The 22,282-nt window shown below is 35.5% G+C and overlaps 2 protein-coding genes across 4 annotated transcripts in view; both read right to left on the minus strand.

Annotated features, from left to right (window-relative positions):
- Nucleotides 1–7,147, minus strand: part of grb14 (growth factor receptor-bound protein 14) — an 83,573-nt gene extending 76,426 nt beyond the window's left edge. The window contains exon 1 of the mRNA XM_065252338.2: nucleotides 6,852–7,147. The gene's annotated coding sequence lies outside the window, so the exon portion shown is untranslated. The remainder of the gene's footprint in view (nucleotides 1–6,851) is intronic.
- A 1,088-nt stretch (nucleotides 7,148–8,235) lies between these two features.
- Nucleotides 8,236–22,282, minus strand: part of cobll1b (cordon-bleu WH2 repeat protein-like 1b) — a 66,057-nt gene continuing 52,010 nt past the window's right edge. The window contains exons 10-14 of one of the 3 annotated variants that reach the window (XM_065252334.2): nucleotides 17,354–17,576; nucleotides 15,496–15,566; nucleotides 13,715–15,075; nucleotides 10,662–10,802; nucleotides 8,236–9,356 (exon numbers count right to left, since the gene is read on the minus strand). In XM_065252334.2, coding sequence (XP_065108406.1) covers nucleotides 9,288–9,356; nucleotides 10,662–10,802; nucleotides 13,715–15,075; nucleotides 15,496–15,566; nucleotides 17,354–17,576 — 1,865 coding nt within the window. In that variant the 3' untranslated portion in view covers nucleotides 8,236–9,287. The remainder of the gene's footprint in view (nucleotides 9,357–10,661; nucleotides 10,803–13,714; nucleotides 15,076–15,495; nucleotides 15,567–17,353; nucleotides 17,577–22,282) is intronic. The other 2 variants (XM_065252335.2, XM_065252337.2) reach the window with 2 other exon arrangements.

Genomic DNA, 22,282 nt, shown 5'->3' on the forward strand with positions numbered 1-22,282 from the left:
AGCAATACAAATATTACATTCTAGTAGATATTTTGCAGAGATTGTTTTGCTTGCACAAAATATGACATAACTTACAGGTTAAAGTATTCACACAGCACTTATGCTTTAGTTTAGATTTGTGTTTTCTGGCTGCGGTGTCGTAAAATCTCACACTGTTTCTGGAATGTTACAGTTTATGTAAAACTCAAATAAATACCACTGACAGATTCATCACAGCATACATATCTGACATTCTTGTGTTCAGTCTCACGTAAATGTTGCTCAACTTTTTTGTTAATTTATTAAAACTAAAACATAAGTGCTAACTGTGAAACATAAATCTCTTTCACAAAGCCTGTTGATCCAAGAAAACTGACATAAAATTGCTAAAGTGCCTTATGTGCGAACCCAAACACGTCCCAGATTTGTTATTTAAAGTAGACACATGTCCTTGTTATTATTGGAACAACACATTTTGTGTTACTTTTAAAACAAATTGTGTTGTCACTTTTATTTATTTTAACACAGAATCAAAACAAATGATACAATGTGTTAAAATGACACTTGGGGTCAGATTTACTAAACGGGGCAAATTAGTGCATGAGCACAATTTCAAAATGACGCTTAACGGAAGGCTTGTCTGAAGTGTGGCCAACAGCCAATCACAGTGGCCGCTATACATGCTCCCATAAACGTAATTGGCTGGCTCAGTTTAGGTTATTTGCATAAGGCGATCTGATTGGCTGACGCACGCGTTGCCTCTTGAAAAGTTGAGAAATTTTCAACTTCTGCAGCGAGCAACGGCAGTGGCGCGATGCTGACGGATCCACAATTCAGTTTGGCAACGCATGATGTCACCCATTGAAAGTGAATGGGGAGCGTTAACGCTTACGCCCCGTGTGAATGCACCGTAAAAGTTAGCTTGAAAAGTTACCGTAAAAGTTAACTCTTGTTTCATTGTTCAGTTTATTTTAAGTTGTTTTATGTTTAAAAGAAATGATGTTCATAAATCTAATGCAGAGTAGATTTTAACAGAAATTATTTTTATCACGCATGCGCGCGCGCGCACACACACACACACGCGCGCGCACGCACGTGCACGCACAATAATATGCTTTTATTATGGAGTTATACTTCATAACTTAATGTACAAGCCAGAAATTAAGCTTTGTTTTTGCACAGGCCTACTAAAGGGTTAATGGTGCCTCATGGTGATCAACAGTAAAATGACAGATTTGACCTCTTTGTTAAAGGAAAAACCACCAACAATCAAGAATGCATGATAAAAAGGTGTCATGGCTCTGCAATCAAAAAATGTCATTATAATGGAAGTCAATGGGGCAAAAACAGCAACGAACAATAAATGAGGGAGAAATGTTTTTATCTGATACTGCACAAAAACTAAAAATGCATGAAAGCCAATGTTTTTACTAATCTTTGACATGCCCAAGACTGTGAAAAAAGTAAAAAAATCATTTTTTATATTGAAAATATGTCATTTTCCAAATCAGTGACATTACTTATGAACTTGGCAATTAAAGAGTTAAAATCATGGAGGTTTTTTGATTAGTACTGATTGATTAACAGATTTATGCAAAAAATTGAAAAAAATATTCATCTGATACATTTTTATAGCCGTTTAATTTAGTGGATGTTTTCTTGGCGCAAATACCAATCACAACACTCGCGCAAACATTAGTAAATCGCGAGTGAATCATTTAAATAATCTCCTTCCAAAACTCCTAGAAATGCATAAGCAAAACCGCACTTTAATTCTGTTTACAACCTACAGTAAAAGACATGAAATGGACTTTGAGTTTGAATATGAAGAGTTTGGTTCCAAAACAAGATAAAATTTTTTTTTTTTAATGTTTAATGTTTATTATGTAATCATGTTTTTATTGTGCTATTAGCTGTATTTTATTTTCGTTAAGAAGGCTTAAATCAAAACAAACCAACTGCAGTTGATTGATTTTAATTGGAAAGCACAATCAAAAATCAAGATATTTGATAAAAATAATTTCGTTTTGGAACCAAACTCTTTATATATTTAAAATGAAGGATATAGAAAACACTGCATGTTGTTTGCTTGTTTTGTTCAAAAGCATGATCAATCTAAGTCTACCAACTGATATTTGGACAGCTAACATAATGTCAGAAAGCACTTTATTTTGAGATCTGTTTAAATGAAAGAAGATCATGCAATTTAACGCAGTTTGGGTTAAAGTCGGAAAATCGGAATCTGCATAAATCGGTATCGGCAGGTCACACATAAAAAAAAAATCGGAAATCAGAATCAGCCAAGATAATTGCAATCGGTGCATCTTTAATACCGTCATGTTTTGTTCCTGCTAATGTTTTAATGATTGAGAGTCTTGTGCTGAATAGAGGACATTACATAACTTTATACTACACCATTCTCTCAAACCAAATCAATAGAGATGACAGACCTCTTTGAATATTAACTAAGTATGCAAACTTCTAAACATACAATGCAACCTATAAGATGGCTAGATTTTCCTTCTCAAACTGTAATCACTTTAAATCACATGTCCAGCTTAGCAGCACACACACACAAAAATACTAAAATCACAACCAGATCTTGTCTGTTTCACTTGGACAGCTATGAGATTAAATGGAGAGGAAATGGACACTATTCTGTATGTCCCCTGTCGCTCCTGAAATCAAACTTCATTATTCACATATTTTGCAGATCACTAGGTTTATTTGCCAAGATACACAAATATACAATTAGGTAAAACCAAATGAACATGCCATCTACATTAAAATAATAACTCTGTATAACCCTGTATTGTCAACAAATATCTTTGTACCTCTTTAATTTCTTACTTTTAAGGACTAAAATAATACAAAGGTGCAGACACAGTTAATACCCAAACAAAGTCATAGCTATAAAGCTACGACAAGATCAACCTCTGAGCAGTAAGTTTTGCTCTGGGCTTTGTGTAATGGATACATGCAAATATAATGGTAGTAAATATTTGACCATAAATGTCACATCTGAATAGTATCTAATGATGTTGAATGAGACGGCCCATTACATTATTCCTTTAATAGACTCTGAGAATTTAACTATTATACAAATCACCCATAAACAAGTTTAATAATCTACAAGAAAGGTTAAGGTTACGATCATGTCAAATCCCAGCAGTATTTGTGAAGGCATGCAAAATGGGAATGCATTAAAAATCTCTTCTTAAAACAAATCAAACATGGATTATTAGTTTTGCTTTATATTGGGACTATTTGTGTTTTGAGCTCTCAAATAAAAAAAACTACTTTTGTAATTTATAAATATATTGCAATAGAAATGTTCTGTACTTTAGACTTAATGCTCTGCTGAATATCTATTATTGATAACTTCATTTTTTACAGGTTAATGAACTTTTTTTGTTTTGTATTTTATGGGCCTGAAATGCGTAGCACATTTAATTTACATAAAAGATCTCTGTGCAAACTAAGTGACAATCCATGAAACCAGTTGCTGTGTAAATGTTTTGCAAGGAAGCGACTGAGGAGTGACTATCACATGTTCTTTCATTTAAGCACATGAACCACACAAAAGACTCACAGGACATACAAGATCAGATAATTATAGACACCAGACACCAAACCCTCCATCACTACAATCAGTACATTCACAAACACTGTCTCTTCTAATGTAAAATTAACATGCAATCATGTCACACACACACACACTTTGTTCATCTGGCGGGGTGGCTGCAGATTTTGGATCTACAAGGGCTGCACAGGGAGTAGGATGAAATGCTTTTGGGTTGAAGAAGTCTATCGTTGCGTCTGAAACATAGACTGTAAAAATATGGACGTAGTGTCCGTGACGTCACCCATAGGTTTGTGACCGCAGTGGCAGTTCACATGTCACTCGAGTGGCCACGCCCTTAATTATGCAGAAATTTAAGGCTTAATATTTAAAACGGATGAGTTACATAAAAATTCACCCCCCTTACAGTTGTCATGTAGGGCAAAATTATCTATCCCCCTTATTTTCGAACATAGAAGTAAGTGATATGACATATTTCCCTTCTTTGTGTGAGACGTCCCTTCCAATAGCCAGCCGGTAGAAAACATAATAGTGGGAGAACGCATAAAACCTGATTTAAACAGTTATGGTAAATATTTACTACACCTGCCATGTATCAATCAGTGTGAACTGTATTTTTTTAGTTTTATGAAAAAATTATTATGCAGTTGATAAGACATGAGCTTTTGAAATTATTAGCTTATAAAAAAGTAATTTAAGACATAACAAAAGTATGTGCAAACACATTCAGAACTATTATAAACATTAACCAATAAACAATTAATAGTAGCAGAAACCAGCTAAATCAGCATATTTTATCAGCATAATATTAGTTGTTTTTTAACAATTATTGTACTTATCTGGTTGTGCCCAATTTGTTCAGATCAAACAATTCCCGCAGATTACCAGTGGTGTACCGCACGGCTCAGTCTTGGGCCCTATTTGGTTTATCGTGCATTTATTGCCTCTAGGTCAAATTTTTCGAAAATTTAAAAAAAAATTCCACTGCTACGCTGACGATACCCAGCTCTATTATCTTCAAAGCCTAGTTCAATATCTCCATCTTCCTCTCTGTTGCTCCGTCTCTCTGAAATTAAATCATGGTTTACATGCAATTTTCTTAAAGTTAATAGCGCAAAGACTGAGATTTTATTAGTAGGTACTAAACCAAACTGCCTATTTGTGAAAGCTTCTCACTTACTTTTGTTAACTCTTTTATCTTCTTCTCAAGTCAAGAGTCTGAGTGTCGTCTGGTGCGTAATAGTCTTAGTCTCTCAATTTTTAAATTACGTCTACAAACTCACTTTTTTACCAGGCTGTAAACATGTTTCTTTCTAGCCTATCCTGATTGATTTAGTAATGTTAGTGGGTATTGATTTTATTGATTTTATTTATTTACAGTTTATTGTGTTTTTTTTCTGTAATTGATTGATTTATTTTATTATTGTAAGGTGTCCTTGAGTGTCCTGAAAGGCGCCCACAAATCAAATTAATTATTATTATTTATTGTTTACTGACAGTTTCTATGAAAGGTTTTACTGGATGGGTGTGTGGATAATGGCTGCACGTGCGCCACATACACAATTCGGCTCTTGTGCATGGATTAAGGTTAAAACAAATGTTTTGTAGAGATTTACTACGTTTGTACCAGCTATTGTAGCAACCCCTAAATTAACAAAAAGAAGCCGGTCTTCTTAGATTTCATAATAAACATTAACTAGCCAATCAAAACAGCACACTCGTGTCCCTCGCAATATGAGTGGCTCATCGGAAGTCTTACACAAAGGAGCTCAAAGATGGCGGCGCGCACATTTACGTCGTCAAAAATAAGGTGGATATAGACCAAAAACACTTTTTGTACCAGGCTGTAAACATGCTGTAAACTTAGGTGTTCGCTTCACAATAGAGATAGGAAGGTTGCCCCTTGATCCGAAACTGCCTACATCCATCGTATATAGTAGGCGAAAAGTACTTCTTTCACCTACTATATAGTATGGAAGTAGGCGGTTTCAGACGTTTTCTTACATTTAACCAATGCTTAATGTTGAAATTCCTAAATTTATATTCCAATAATCGTTTTTATTTACTTCCCAAAGCCAATTTTACTTATACAGTATGTGACCATGATCAATTTAGGACCGTGAAAAGAGCTCTTCTCAACAAGCCACACAATTCAAGGCATAGCTTTTGTACTTCACAAATGGTGTTCAAAACTTTAAACAATCACAATAGCAATGCTTACAGTAAATAATAAAATCTTAAAAAACACCACTAAATATTAATAAAGGCATATGCCTACATACAGAGCCCAGCTGAGTCTCACAAGATTAAAGCTTGAATTTCTCTCCATCGCCAGTAGGTGGTAGTAGTACACGTGCCTCTTTTACCTCAGACAAACCTTTGAATTTAACCTTATTCATTCTTAGATGTATTACAGTTTTATAAACCCCAAAATTAGTAAATTACACATAGAGGCGGAAAACTAGTTATATATATCCTAATTAAACTAAGGCCTGGTACTTTTTTTAAGATAATCTCTGTCCGGGAAACCACCCCATTGTGGCCGTTTTTCAATCCGAAGGCTGCAGCCTGCGGAGGTCGCAAATGCAGGCTGCATACGTCATCAAGCCTGGTTCATTTAAATTAACTTAGCTTTACATTCACAAGTCATAAGCATATTACATCAATTTACGATTAACTAAGAATAATAGTCAACTTTTTAATGGTTAATATTCTGAAATAACACAGTCTTAATGACGTATGCAGCCTGGAAATGCGACCTCAGGAGGCTGCAGCCTTCGGATTGAGAAACTGACAATATTTCTGTAATAAATGCGATAAAAAACGACACTGGGAAAATCCAAATAAAAACATATTAAACATAATGCAAACATTAAAAAGCCATTTTGATTGTCTATATAATAAGATTAAACCGTAATTGTTAGTTATTACAATCATCATATTTTATTGGGGAATGGTGCTGGTGCATTAACTAATAGCACAACATTTAAAAAATGTTTTAGGCCTGGTATTTACGATTAATAAACGCTGAAGAGTTGTTAGCTCATTTTAACTAATACAGTTAATTCATGTGAACAAATGCAACCTTATTGTAACGTTAAAGGGTTACCGATTAAACAATAACTGGCGCAAACTGTCATGACACTTATAAATCAAATATGAAACAGGTGAAGAGAAAACTCCTTCCACGAATGACTTTTTGTATTAACAGAAGAACATGACAAACATACATGCGTTGATCTCATTCAATCTGATCAAACTGATTAAAGTAAAGTGAAATCAGACTTACAGCTCGCTCTTCTCCCACAACAACGCCGGTGAGTTTTGTTTTGCTGACCTGTCCATATTTCTTAATGCGCTCTCATATGCAGCACATTATAGTACAGTAAAATACAGTGCACCGCATGAACGCGCCGCGTAAAAGACTCCGCGTAAATCCTAAAGATTCTGCAAATGGCACTTCGGCGTCACATTTGGTGTCGCCGTGTCCGTGCAGTCACGTGATGCGTTACACGGCGCTCCCCCTCTCGTCACCATCGCTGCCGGTTACCGCGTGGACGCCTCGCTCATCGGGCTTTCATATGCGATGTCACGATACTGTACGGAGGCGAGGTACACGCGCGCAGGGCTGGTGTGCGCGTCTACAAAAGCGAGGACGAGCACAGGTAATAGCAAACAAACAAGAGTTTTACTCCTGATACATTAAAAAGCAACAAATGGACTACATCATTTTATTAAATCTGTTGTGGGGTGTAATATTTACAACATTTTTTATGATCGTAGTATCAGAAAAATTAGTACCATACATACGCTTTTAGCACCATTGTTCCTTACACTAAATAAATAAAGGTTTGCCTATGGTTCCACAAAGAACCTTTAAAGGGATAGTTCACCCAAAAATGAAAATTACCCCATGATTTACGCAGCCTTAAGCCATCCTTGATACATTTAATTATCTTTTTTTTCCAGAAGAACACAATAAGAGTTATATTAGAAAATGTCCTGGCTGTTCCAAGCTTTATAATGGTAGTAAATGGTGCTTTAGATTTGAAGCCCCATTCATCCTTCATAGAAGTAATCCACACAGCTCTAAGTGCTAAATAAAGGCCTTCTTAGGGAAACCAATGTGATTTTGTGAGAAAATACTAATATTTAAAACTAAAATAACTAGCTTCTGGATGCACGTTTACTTCACGAAGGAGTGCATTTCCAGCATGTAATGAAGGATGTAGCGTACAAGTCGTGGTTCCTTGTAAGGTTCTTCTACCCAACCAAAAATGTTTGCATGGCATCACTGTGAAGATCACTTTCTAGCACCTCTATTTTTAAGTGCATACTGATCCCCCAAAAATCAGTTTCTGAATGTCATGCGTTTCTCCCACTGCTGCATTAAAACGGCATTGATGTCCTTTAATAAAGTTACAATAGAAAATCACTACAGCCCTCACTAAATAGAGCACACATGCTGAGATCACCCAATCATTTGATTTAAATCATTTTCTTAAAGTGCTTCATTATTTCATAATGGTTTAGCAGATGGTTGACATGCAAATAAAAGTAATGTAAAAATACTTTGTTGCGTTGGCAACATGGTGTGCATCAGAAACGAATGTGACATCTTTAAATTTCAGAAACTCTGAACTGGAATTTGACTCATAAATAACACAAATGACACTTTATCTGTTATTTTTTTTAATACAGATCTGAGGAGAGTTTATTTCAGATATCACAGCAGTTTTCTCCTCAAAACAAGCCCAGTGTCTTCTGTCTTGCCGAAACGTTTCTTGTTGTGGACCTTAAAAACCTGGTCAATGATATGTCATTATTTTTTAACATATTAAAAGTGCAGCCCACCATTAATGACTATATTACATGCTGATACTTGACAAGAGATACATTGTATAATTATGAAATATTTCTGTACCACTTTTCATAAGCTAGCAATTATATCATATCAGCTAATAATTTAAACAAAATAAAGGCTTCACAAAAGAGCAAAGCACATTTTTTATCTGTGCATTTACAAAGTTCATCATGTCTTTTGTGATCTCAAAGCAACCCCAAAATATTTAAACAGGTAGGCTTTAAAATAAAATAATATTAATACGATTTCTCTCGTTTGAATTCAGGGTAACAGAAAGGAAAACTTCAAATCTTTAATCTCTGATAGTTCATCTGTAGAAATACACATTTGTAGATTTGTCTTTTCCTTGTATCTGCTGCTCACTCCAATCTCTAATGCTACATGATCCATCAGGAACCATTTGTTTAACCCAAAATGTAAATTATGTTGTTATTTACACATCCTCATATTGTTCAAAGCCTGTTTGCCATTACTTTAGTAGTGGTAAAAGGGAAATCTTGACTGTATTTGACAAAAAAATTCAAAACAGAAGTATCAAAGTATTTAGTCGTGTTTGCTATACTGAGCTCAAAAGAAAAACTTTAACTTTTATATAGATTTTTCTATAAATGAGTTTGAAAAATAATGACAGAATTTACATTCTTGGGCAAACGTTTCTTTAAGGCATGTAGGTATCTTGCCATCAGCACAATGCATAGGAAAAAAGTGAAAAACCTTTACATTGTTTTAACCAAATCTGGACTTGTGCTGTAGTGAGAAACAAAACAAAAAAAAATCAAGTGGTTTGAGGAATATTTTGGATTGAGAGGAGCTTGATGTCTGTCAATGAAAACACTGTGAATTAAGGATGGTCAGAATTCCTCATTCATCCAAGGATGTTTCTAATATTCCCTTCAGTGTAGAAGATGATGCTAAAGATCCACAAGAGCCCTGTGAACAACAAAGTTTACAATCAGATACTTTATTAAATGAACAATGGCAGAGGCTTTCTGTCAGAAAAAGTGGATATAGGATGAGCCTCAAGAAAAACTGAAATGAATAAAACAATTGGACGATAAAATTAAACTTGTTAAAATCAATTTAGCCAGTAAGGTGCAAACTCAGATGCATAGGGCATAATGATTCATGCACAACAGCACACATTTTAAAGCAGTGCATAAGTAAAAATATGTATTTAAAACATATAAAAAATCCATATACAGTGGCCAAATGTGAGGTCCAACTTTGAACAATTGACAGCTTTGCTCTTATTCAAATATATCAAAGATGCATTCAAATTTGTATATGCATGTTGCATTGGTGTGTTTGGAGTATAAAATGCTCAAACTGAATATACAATGTCTATAGATTTTTTTTTTAAATCAAGAATAGTAAACTTCAGCTTACAAATGTTGAATCAGTAAAAACAAATTTAAGAGTATAATATAATAAGAATATATTTTATTTTATTTTAGGTACACTTAAAAGGATATTTAGCCAAAAATGAAAATGTTTGTACATAATTATATTTTTCAGACGAACACAATCAGAGTTATATTAGAAAATATCCTGGCTGTTCCAAGCTTTAAATGGTGCTTCTGGATTTGAAGCCCAAAAAGTAAACATGCATCCGTCATTACTGTAAGCTAGTTATTTTAGTTTGTGAAGTTTGAAATATTAAAAATGTTTCTTACAAAACTGCATCGATTGCCCTAAGAAGGCCTTTATTAACCCCCTGTCGCCTTGTGGATTACTTCTGTGAAGGATGGATGGACTTTTTGGGGCCTCAATTCAAAAGCACCATTTACTACCATTATAAAGCTTGAAACAACCAGGAAATTTTCTAATATAACTCTGATTGTGTTCCTCTGAAAAAGATAATCCTATACATCAAAGATGGCTTGAGGGTGAGTAAATCATGGGGTAATTTTCATTTTTAAGTACTCTAGTAATAAGATTCATGTTAATGAGATCTTATGTTCAATGTTTGCAAAAATAAAAATAGAAAAAAATCTATTCTGGGCTTTTAAGAATCAATATTGCATCAACCACATTTTAACGATTAATCAAAAAATCCATTTTAGCTCAGGCCTAATTATCACAGATAATAATACAAGACAGTTGGTTACAGTAGGCACTTAAGAACTAAAAAGCATTAAATTACACACCATCAAACGCATACAAGACCTAAATGCATAAATACAATAAAGTTAATGGAGGTTTTAATGAGAGATATGAAGATCTACAGACACTCACGGGTGGTGGTTGAGTATTTCCAAACGTATATGTTCCCATGTCTGTATTTTGGGCTGAGCTCAGCGTTGGCTCACCATGGTCTGCTCTTTGTGATGGGGCCTCTCTGTATCTCTCTGCGCTCGCTTCTCCATTGTCTGTCACCTGTGATCCACAGGAGGGATCAAAACACAAATACACACTGTGTTATTGAGGGCCGGTGACGGTGCACACTATAGAGAAAGATAAAGACGCTACTGTGACATCTTCATATGATTTATGTGTGAAACACAAGCAGCATAAAACAGTTTCACTGTACCCGCAAGAATAGACACAAACACACCAAGAGAGACGCAAATAAGAAACTCAAACACAGACAGACTCACACTCACACACACACACACACCCAGTCCCATCAACAAACAAAAGATTAAACCACAAGTGTATTTTGATGGCACCGAGGGCCAAACATACATTGTCTTGTGTGATGGCACACAACAGCGCTCTACATCACAACACACATTCACGGCTGACCTCAGTGACACGACAACAAAGGACAAGACGACAGGTCAGTCCAGAACATAGATTAATGATCCTTGTGCGTCAATACATTGAGTACACACACAACCATTACAATGAGTTTCACCCAGTTTACCAGTGTACTTAACAATGGATTATTTACTTACAAAACAACTGAAGTGCAATAAGGTGAATAAGGGACTTTACAAGCTTAGATGGAAATCCTGTGCCCCCCCTAAAATTATCATGAAAGACCATGTGTATTATAAATAATCTAAACATATATACTTAAAAAATTGTGTAAGTCATAAAAAAATACAAATGGGGCAGAAAAAAGTCTATAAAGGTGAACAAGGTAAGAAAAGGACATTATAAGCTTAGATGGAAATCCCGGGGGCCTGGAGGGACATGCCCCCCCCCTAAAATTATCATTAAAGACCGTAGCCGTTTCTCAAAACCAAGTACGCCGAACTCGGACTTGTGTCCTTCGTAGTTCGAACTTGCAAGTTCAGACTCGGAAGAACGAACTCCTGACGCGAAATGCATTCTGGGAAACTTCGCTCTCATAAGTCCACACAAGTCTCCTCTGATGCATCCTCGATAAAATGGGCGGATCAAGAACACATCCGGGGATTTTATGTGAACTTGGGCTTGATGCGAACTTTGGATTGGAACAGTACTTGGGCCGCGACTGATGACGTTTCACAAGTCCACAAGAACACAAGTACAGACAAGAACGCATATTGAGAAACGAATCATGTGTATTGTAAATAATATAAACATATATACTTAAACCCCTTAACTGGCACAAATCCCTTTTGAGTGGGGGAGGGGGGTGAAACTGTGGTGTACACCTTAAAAAAAAAGACTATAACTATGGTATTTTTTGGTCTAGATACTTAATCAATGTAAGGTTTCTCACAAAAGTATCTGTAAAAAATTGTTATAGCAGTTTAAATTTATTTTAGTAAATAAAAATAATGCTATGACATATTCATTTTATAAATAAAATTATAAAAATGTAAATGTTTCACAAAAGTAATTATCCAATTTTCAAGTTAAAATCACACAAAAAATGAGGTTTGTGTTGCACTTTTAGTGGTTTTACTAACAGCGGCCACTAGGTGTCAACGATTTGCTGCATACTCTTGACACAAATTAATAAATTACTGTCACTGCATTATTATTACTGCAAAATGGTTCAAAACATGAAAACTACATTCTAAGAGCTTTACAATGATATATAGTTTGAAGATTTTTGAAGATTTATAATAAGATATAGTGTTATGAATAAATAATAATTAATATTGGGGGGAGGTCATGTAACTGTCACTACATTATTTCTATCATCAGATGACCTTGAAATATGAAAACTACTTTCTGAAAGCTTTCCAGTGATATATAGTTTGTCATGATTTTTTTCGGTTTAAAGTAGGGTTTTAGTGTTATAAATATGTAAAAACAAATTTGGCCTACCTATGGGCCCGTTACCTTTTAGAAGTGGACTCTCACTACGTCACAATTTTCCCAAAATTGTGATGAAATATATAAACTACACTCATTGAGCTTTCCATTGATATAGAGTTTGATATATAGTTTCAAAATTGTTTAGGTTTAGAATAGGGTATTAGTGCTATACATATGTAAAAACAAATTGGGTCCACCTGTGGCCGTGTGACATTTTAGAAACTGACTCTCACTATGTCATAATTTTCTCAAAATGGTGATGAAATATGAAAACTACACTGCGTGTAGACCAGAGGCTTCAAGCACGAGTGATTTAATGTTAAGTCAATGTAAAGACGCGTTGACGCGCCTCTGGAGGTCTCGTGGCGCGAATGAGGCGTTTAGTGCGGCGCGGTAGACGTGATTCCGCCTCATTCAAGCAAACCGCGACTTGAACGTTGCCGTGGGAAACGCGCAACTTGAAAAAATGTTACATTGGTGGAAAAACGTGCCGCGTTAACCAAACAGGAGCTTGCTCTTGTAGTAACGTGATTACAGGAAGCAAGCAGAGTCGCAGAAGGACCTCCCATGACGATGACTAGAATTTGCGGCTTTCACGCGCGAATGAAGCAAGTAAACTCAAAATGTTCAAGGGCCAAACTAGACGCGGTAGACGTGAATTTGATGCCTCAAACGCGGCTGGTGTGAACCCACGGTTAGACCTTTACAATGATACATAGTTTGTCGTGAGAGAAAAAAAATTACATGCAAAATATTGAAGTAAAGTCAGGTGCCAGTTAAGAAGTTAAAAATTGTGTAATAGTAAAACAATACAAATGGGGCAGAAAAAGTTTGGTGAGAGTGAATAAAGTCGTTCAATAGCTGTGAAACTCCAGTAAGTCGCCTGTCAAGGCTATTTTATTAACTTTAAACATCAGATGAAGTGATTTTTTTCTCTTTAATACAAATGATACAGAGTCACTTTTAAATTAATCATCAAATTATGATAACCAATGTATTGTTCCCATAAGTCCACTATGTTAGCAATTTAGCGTTAATGCACTTATACACATATTTAAAAACAATAACAAGGTGACCCCTGTTTCACTTACTGTGTTTTCGGGCAGCTCAGGAGACTCAATAATGGAGCTTGCGTGCCCCGGAGGTCGCTGGTGAAGAGATTGCGACCTTTTGACGGCGGACAGCACGGCCTGAGCGAAGCGGGAAGGCGTTGATGGCGAGTACGGTTTGGGAGCAGCGAAGCTTCTTAACTTCTCCAGGCTCATCGAGGGCTTCGCAGGAAGACTCTTCTGACGGGTCAGACATGAAGCTGGTGGAAATCTTGGAACCTCTGCATCTTTGGCAGCGTGTTCGGTTTTAGATCCATGTACCTCTGCATCCTTCTCTCCTTCCCAATTCTCCAGCGGCGGCGGAGGTGGGAAGATATCGGACTGTGGCCTGCTGGAAGCTTCCTTCGACCTCGCTACAGGGCTGCTACACGAACTGCCGCCGCTACTGGAGCTCCCGAAGCTCGCTCTGCGGACGGCCGCCGAAGCCACGTAATCCCCGGGTGTTCGTTTGTGCTGCGGCAGACGGAAAGATGCCGGTTTGGGTTTTATCGTGGGCGGAACTTTTTTCTCTTTGACGTCGAGTTCGACCGCTGATGGAGACGAGGGCGAGAAGACATCATCTCGAGGTGAAGCAAGAGAAACGATCCGCGTGAGCTCTGTGGATTTTCTGGAGAATCTCTGGTGGCCATTAAAAGCAGACGTGCCGTTGGTCAACTGTGGAAGGTGGCCGGGTGGAGGTGAGAAGGTTTTGCCGTCCGGATTTTCCTTGCTGGCATCTGCGGGTCGTTCCAAAGTCAGTTCCACCTCAAAATAACGCAGCTTTTCTAGAGACTTCTGTGGCACGATGGTGTAAGTTGTCATGCCCACTTTGGGGATGTATTCACGAGTCAGCTCATTGGATGATTTGGGTTTGGGCTCGGCATCCACTTTATACTGCACATTGTCTGCTTTAGTGGCTGTTGGTGGGGATGCTGGTCCCATTCTGGATTGGATTGTGGTGGTTTTGTGTTCAGGAACATGAAGCTCTTCTGTAGAAGTGGACATGTCTCTCTTTAACTCAGGTGAGGATGCGGGCAGACCTGCGGGGAGTTCAGTGCAAAATCCAGATGGTGAATCAGTAAAGATAGTTGTGGAATCTGTCTGGGTTTGAATTGCAGCATTGGTTAAACCGACTCGGGTTTGAGTCTGGTATCCAGGGAAAGACGAGCGTCCAGGCTCGGGGGAAGATTTGGGAACAGTTTGCGGTGCAACCGAATCGGAGTCTGTGTGTGAGAGCGATGTTTGGACTCCGCAGTCAGACATCTGAGTTGTGTTGAGGGGAGATGCAGCGCTCACCGAAACCTCTGGAACCGGACTGCTTTCAGAAGACTGGGTTGCTTTTTCGATCCTCTCCTCCAGGGGATCTGCACAAAGAAAAAACAAAATCTGCTGTTACATTGGATCCTTTCATTTTGTTAATTGCAGCATTTCTGGAGAATTTGACGCATTGCACATCAATGCGCAATAATAAAAGACGAAATTCATGCATAGGCACAAATACTGTTTACAAAACAAATCATTTTAAGCCTTTAGATCATCAGAAACATAAATTCAGTCCTGCACTTTTATGTAGCACAGTGGTACAGCATTGCATTAGCAGCACAAAAGATTTATAGGTTCGAATCATAGGAACACACACCGTTTACCTTGTAATGCACTGTAAGTCAATTTAGTTTAAATAAATGCATAAATGTAAATGTAGTATATCGCCGTTTACTTGTCTTTGGTAATATGACTTTATGTTGTTTAAAAGATGTCTCAGAAGTTCTTAAGCTTAAACTCACCCATCTGTGATGGGATGTGCTGGCTCATGACCTGATCTGACTGAACTCCATTCACTGCAATGTCAGATACTCTGTCAAGAGTAAAAAATACAATAAAATAAATAAAAACATTTTTAAAACCCACCAACATACAGTCTTGTATAAAAAGCAACACATTTAAAAAGATGTTGAATTTGCGCTTAAAAGATGTCAAATAGCAGTCGAAACAAAGCCTACATGTCTGAAACAAGGAAAAATAAGAGCTATCAGTCAAAATTGTATAGATGTCTAACCAAAAATAAATTAAATAAAATTAATGAATAAATGAAAACAAACAGCTTGTAATTACTGTTGACTTTGCTCACATGGTGAAATATCAGACATCTCAAGTCACTGAGGCAAAAAATGACATGTAACTAGGGCTGTCAAAAGATTAATTGCGATTGATTGCATACAAAATAAAAGTTTGTTTTTGCATAGTATATTTGTGTGTGCACCGTGTGTAATTACTTTGTATATATAAATTAGGGTTCCCACACCTTAGCTAACTTCAAATTTAAGGACCTTTCAAGGACTTTCCAGGTCCAATACCCTCATATTCAAGGAGTAAATGTGGGGACACATTTCAAGTGAGAGCAAGTTTACATTGTGTTACCTTTTAAGATACATTGTTACAGTTCCCTTTTGAGGGAACTCGCGCTGCGTCACTGCGGTGACACTTTGGGGACGCCTCCAGGGTTAAGTGCGTCTGAATGTGTATATCAAATTCAACCAATGGTGAGGCTTAACGACAAAGACAGGGTGACGCGGGAGCCAGGAAGTATATCGCTATCCAAAATATTGCCAAAGACTGTGTTACAGGGACGCAGGAAGTATGGCAAGGGAGACACAGCGTCTCGTTCCCTTCTTAGGGAACAACAGTTACATACATAACCAGAGACGTTTTCATGTGTCAAACACAACTATGCCAAAAAGCATTTTGGTATAAATCAACATTCACATACAGAAGATATAAGCATTTAAAGCGAACAGTTTAGCACGTGTGCTTAAAAAGTCTAGAATTTTATGATATTATCCTACACTACACAGGGAATTATATGGATTTTTTTTTCAGAAAACTTCTTGCACAAAATAGATTCAAGCACTTTCAATGACCTGTATCTATGCATGTATATTTTCAAAAACTTCCCAGGGCCTTAAATTATTACCCCAGATTCACAAACTTTCAAGGATTTCAAGCACTGTGGGAACCCTGATAAATACACACATGCATATATTTAAGAAACATTTATATAACACATAATTTATATTTATATATTTATATTATATATAAATAAAAAAAATACATAAATAAAATATTTAAATGTTTAATTTAATAAATTTATACATGCATGTGTGTATTTATATATACATAATATTTACAGTACACAAAAATATTATGCAAACACAAACTTTTATTTTGTATGCCATTAATCGTGATCACAAATACAAGTAACTTTTTTTATCATATTGTTTCAATTTTTTTATAAAATGTTTGACTTTTAATGAGCTCTCTAATGCAGTGGTTCTCAAACTTTTCCGCGTGCGGCCCCCCTTGTGTACGGTGCATTCCTTCGCGGTCCCCCCAAAGGAAATTTATGACAAAAACTGTTCTAAAATTTTACATTTTAATTAAACAAAACATATTAAGTTATACCAAGTAGTGCTGTTGGTTAGTAGCCATATTTTTTTTAGGTTTAATTACATATAATTCATGATAAATGAATGTATTTTGTAAAATGTAATAAAACTGGGGCCCCCAGACCCCAGTTTGAGAACCACTGCTCTAATGTATTAACTTTATGTATAGTAGCAAACACCCTGTACAGCTTCCACATACCCAGGGTCAGCGGAGAGGTCATGTGATGGATCGTCTCGGGACGTCCCATGTGGAGACACACTTTCCATCTCAGAATTTTGAGTAGCCGAATCGAGTGAGATATCAGCAGACAGATTCAGACTGCTGTCGTCCTCCAGCTCTCCAGGACTCACATGATCTTCTCTGGGTACAAATACCTCCTCCTGTTCCCGGATCTCCTCCAGAGGAGACGCCAAAACCAGCTCTACAGAAATATACAGTAATGTACAGTTGAATACAGAAATGCAATGCTTTATTATAAAACAGATACTGACTGGTCAATAAAGCTTTCTAAATGAATTAAAATACAAACTTCTCCTTAACTATTTAATGTGAAGATCACTTCACCAGATTACCTGAATAGCAAAGAATGACTTTATAAGTTTTAATGAATTTTTTTTTCAAAATATATTTTTATTATATAGAAAACAAGCACTTTTAGATAGATAGCATTTTTGCTTCATGCTATTTAAAACAATGCAGAAAACTAACCGCACCTCATTGAATATTTCTACGCATCGAATTCGCTTTGCAAACAAGCTACTTTCCCTCTTGACTATATTACTTATACAGCAAAGCCTCTTGCATCATATTGCATAATTCAAATGTTTGCGTAAAACTTCATAAAGTAATGCTTTTATGAGATTCTGCATTTATTGTAAATAGCATGATGCAAAACTCAGTATCCTCCAACACTTTGAGTTTATCATCATCATGTCCCTAAGCACCAGTCACGCAGGGATATCCCACATCAAAATGAAGTTATGCACATCCTCTCTCTCTCATGAATAAACAGATATATGAGAGAGCTGCCATATGCAGTATTAATATGATTTCTCTCTCCGAGCAGGCGGGTAAGCAAGCAGTTAATTAAGACATCTCAGTCCGCTGGTTTCATTCTGTTCAATTGCTGTCACTGGAGACATTCAAGATGAAGAAACATTCCTGTGATCTTTTTATCTCACTTGCTCTGATATTTTCAATCTGAGCTCTTCTGAAGTTGACTTCTCTTGATATCTTTATCTTGTTTGTGCTTTCTTTCCTCAGTATTATCTTTATTCTCCATTTATCTTTCAAAGTTCAAACTTTAAACCAGGTTGCATAAACTTGTCCAGTTTATATTCTGGCTAAGAACCTGAATGATGACACGAGGACATGTTGATATACATTTAGCAGCTGTCTATATGAAATGTAGGTTAGACTTTATAATAATGGTGCATGAATCATAACCAACTTATTTTTACTTTAGCATAAACTAATGCATGTACTAATCATTAACTAATGAAGAGTCATCATGAAGTACAACATTAAGTGGTTTTTAGTTGTTAGTTAATGTATTATTTAACAATTAATTCATGTGTTGAGTCATGTTGCAGTTAATGATGACTCTTCATTAGTTTATGATTAGTACATGCCTTAACTCAGCATTACTTCATATTTAAGTAAATATTAATTTAGGTATTAGTTCATTATAATTATGAGTGTCTCTTTACACAAATAGCAAACAGGATAACCTTTTGACAAATTTGTCATGCATGTCAAATTGCTTTCATGATGTTCTCTTTAATAGATTATTAAAAGCATAAGGCATTGTTTTAAAATATTTGAGCAAGTTTGCTACTGTAGGGTCAGGGATTAATGAAAATATAGCCTTATGGGACTGTCAAGTCGAGGTAGTGAGATTAAATTGATGTCACATATTGAACGTTGTTACTGCATTATCATATCTATACAATGTTGACATTAAAACTTTATAATTCGGTTGGGGCAGCTGGTACCGCCTGTTATGATTCATGGACCCTTATTATAAAGTATTACCGAAATATATTGGGGAAATACGTGGGTTACACTCATAAATAGTCAGAGATTTGACATTTGGTTTTCTATTAGACTATAGAAAAAAAACATTGCATACACTGAACTTGCTATTAAAATCGAACACAATCATGAATCCTCCTGGATCTTTGGAGAACGTATGCACATCCAGTCTAAAACAAACCTCCAGACCCGTCCATCTACCTTTTTAAACTTTACAGAAAACTGTCACATCTTAGCAAGAAAAATAAATAAATCACAACACATCTGACAGTAGGAGCTCTTTTTAGGTAACACTGAAAAAAATAAAGGCTGGGTTTACTTAAAAATCTAGTGCATCATTTTTGCATCCATATTTTTAAGTAAGTTTCACATGGAATTTATGCAATTGCTTAAAATTTTATGTGAAACTTACTTAAAAAATGTGTGTGCAAAAATGCAAAAAACACTTGCAGAGAAAACAATTATGTCCCAAACAAATTTTAAGGAGCTTAAAGATTAAAAAGCAAGAAAAGCACACAGAAAGAAAGGAAACAATTGAGAATTGCGAGTTGATATAACCAGATTGGAGCAAAGGCACTTCACGCTCCCAAAAATCAAACATCCGTCTCATGCATTCACATATACACTCACACATGCATATCATTTAATACCCACTTATACTATATTAATGATCAGTCAAATCTTTTTATAAAAATAGTTAACCGACTCCTTCCAAACAAAGCCCTGCTAGTTTAATGTCTCTTGTATCACGCCACACTCCCTTCTCTTATTCTAAAACCATTTTAAAACCATATTTCATCTACATTTGATATCTGACAGAAAGATCACAGAAAACAGAAAAGGAACAAGTTTATGATAAAGAGTCTTTCTCATGAGTTTGTGAAGAGATGATAAAGATGCAGATGATGCTGAGACTCTCATACGCCACCTGCTGGTGAATCAGCGGGACAAACAGCTATTAGTCAGATGAATGATGATCTGCTGTCACAGCTAATGACATAAACAGAGCTTTGCAGAGATAAAATCATCTGTTTTCTTCTCCCACATTTCCATTAAAATCACAGCACGACTCTACATCCTCAACCAATCCATCTAATGTTTAGTGTATATGGACAAATGTTTAGGACTTTCTAAATGTTAGACAGTAAAATAACAAGTTGAGCAACATTATTGGTATACAGTATGATTAAAGATTTAATTCAACTCGACGATTCAACATTTTTCTATGGCACTTTTTTACATTTTGGCATTGTAGTAAGTAAGGTGCATCTTTACCGTAAATACTAATTGAATGATATAAAATGTAAGCATTATATATGTATATATGTATAAATATAAGCATTAAGGTACTAGTGGCTGTGTTGTTGTGAATAATTCACAGCTGAAGAGTGTTGTTAGGCACAACGTGAAGCGGCATCAATGCAACCCCTTAAGCTTCCATTTATACACGATACAGCAAAACCTCAACTACCTTAATGCTTTTATAAAACTGTTACCACACAATACAAATATAAAAGAACAAATATGTGTTAACACAACTTCCATTAAGTAAAATCCTTCTGCTGAAAAAATACTCCCATGTTTACATTGCTAAGGACAATAAGCAGTGATATACTCAGAATCATCGAGTGCAGCGGTCAAAGATGTGTTTTATCATAAATAAACCATAGCTATTGACCAATCAGAATCAAGGACTGGAAAAACTGTTTCATAAATAGGATATATGAAATTATTACATCATTACATCAGTATTGTATCAGGTCAGTATTAAAAAGTAAATTCTTAATTTTACGCAAAATCCAATATCCGCCGTGTTATTCTGTCATCTTTTCTCCCTTTTTTCCCAATCCGCGACAAATGACAGTCCTTCTTCTCTGCAGAATGCAATAAATCACAATCGCAAAACCAATCACAGCACATCATTCCATGCACTGTAAATAACAATGGCGGCACATTGAATCCACAGAGAATCTTAGTTTTCCCTCATCTACTTTGTACTTCGTAATCAACAAACAAACAAAAACAAAATAATACTTTGATGGCAAGGATAAACCTGTGGTGTTTTTCTTTGACGGGGAAGAAACGTAAGCCATCAAAATCAAATAATTTACGTGAGAGGCACTCAGGAGATGGAAACATTTCATGGATTTATTGTATTTTGTGGAAAAAAATATTTTTATAATAAATCTTTGAAAATCAAATTATAGATTTTAATTTTTTAATGTTATTATAACCTAAATATATTTGTCAAAAAGTTTGTAACAAAAAATAATGGTTTTCATCTTGTCATTTTTACAGAAATTAGTCAAAATGGATTTATATATAGTTTAGTATTTTTGTTGTTGTTGTTGTTTTCTGTACAAATATCTAAAAATTCTTAAATTAAGATGCTTTTTTGATGAGCAAAATGACCTAAGAAAAAAAGTATAGTTTTTAGACAAAAAATTATACAAATTTAACTAAATTTGAGCTTAAAAAAGCAAATAAATCTGCCAATGGGCTAAGAAAAAAATGTCTGAAATAAGTTAACATTTTCTTATTTTCTTAGGTGATTTTGCTCATCAAGAAAATACCTCTTGATTCAAGAATTTTTAGATATTTGTACTGAAAAACTAGACAAAAAATATTAAATACTAAGTCATTTTTTGCAGTGTATTTATTTTTATTTATAAGAATATCACACTTATATTCTTAATGTTTTCAATTAATCCCATGTAAACAATTTTCATAAATATTATCAGTACTAAGTGTAAAAATAATTGTGCAAAATGTTTTCATAGTGCTATTTAAAAAAGATATGTTTATATATTTTTTTAAAACATAACATTTATACATCAAATACAACATCTAGACTTTATACACCTTCCATATGTTTGCTTATTTGCTTGTGATAACCTAATAAGTCTTTTTCAAATAATTTTATACAAACTGTTGGGGATTTTTTGTCAGTAACCAATCTTTGGATTTAACAAATTTAAACAGCAATAAGTGGACACATACCTAAAAATACAGCAAAAAGTGAACAGGAAATCTGAATTCAAATATTGAATTGTTGATCAAAGCATAACTTGGACAAAACGCCATGGTACAGTA

Source organism: Paramisgurnus dabryanus, chromosome 15 (genome assembly GCF_030506205.2).
Source record: "Paramisgurnus dabryanus chromosome 15, PD_genome_1.1, whole genome shotgun sequence".
NCBI lineage: Eukaryota > Metazoa > Chordata > Actinopteri > Cypriniformes > Cobitidae > Paramisgurnus > Paramisgurnus dabryanus.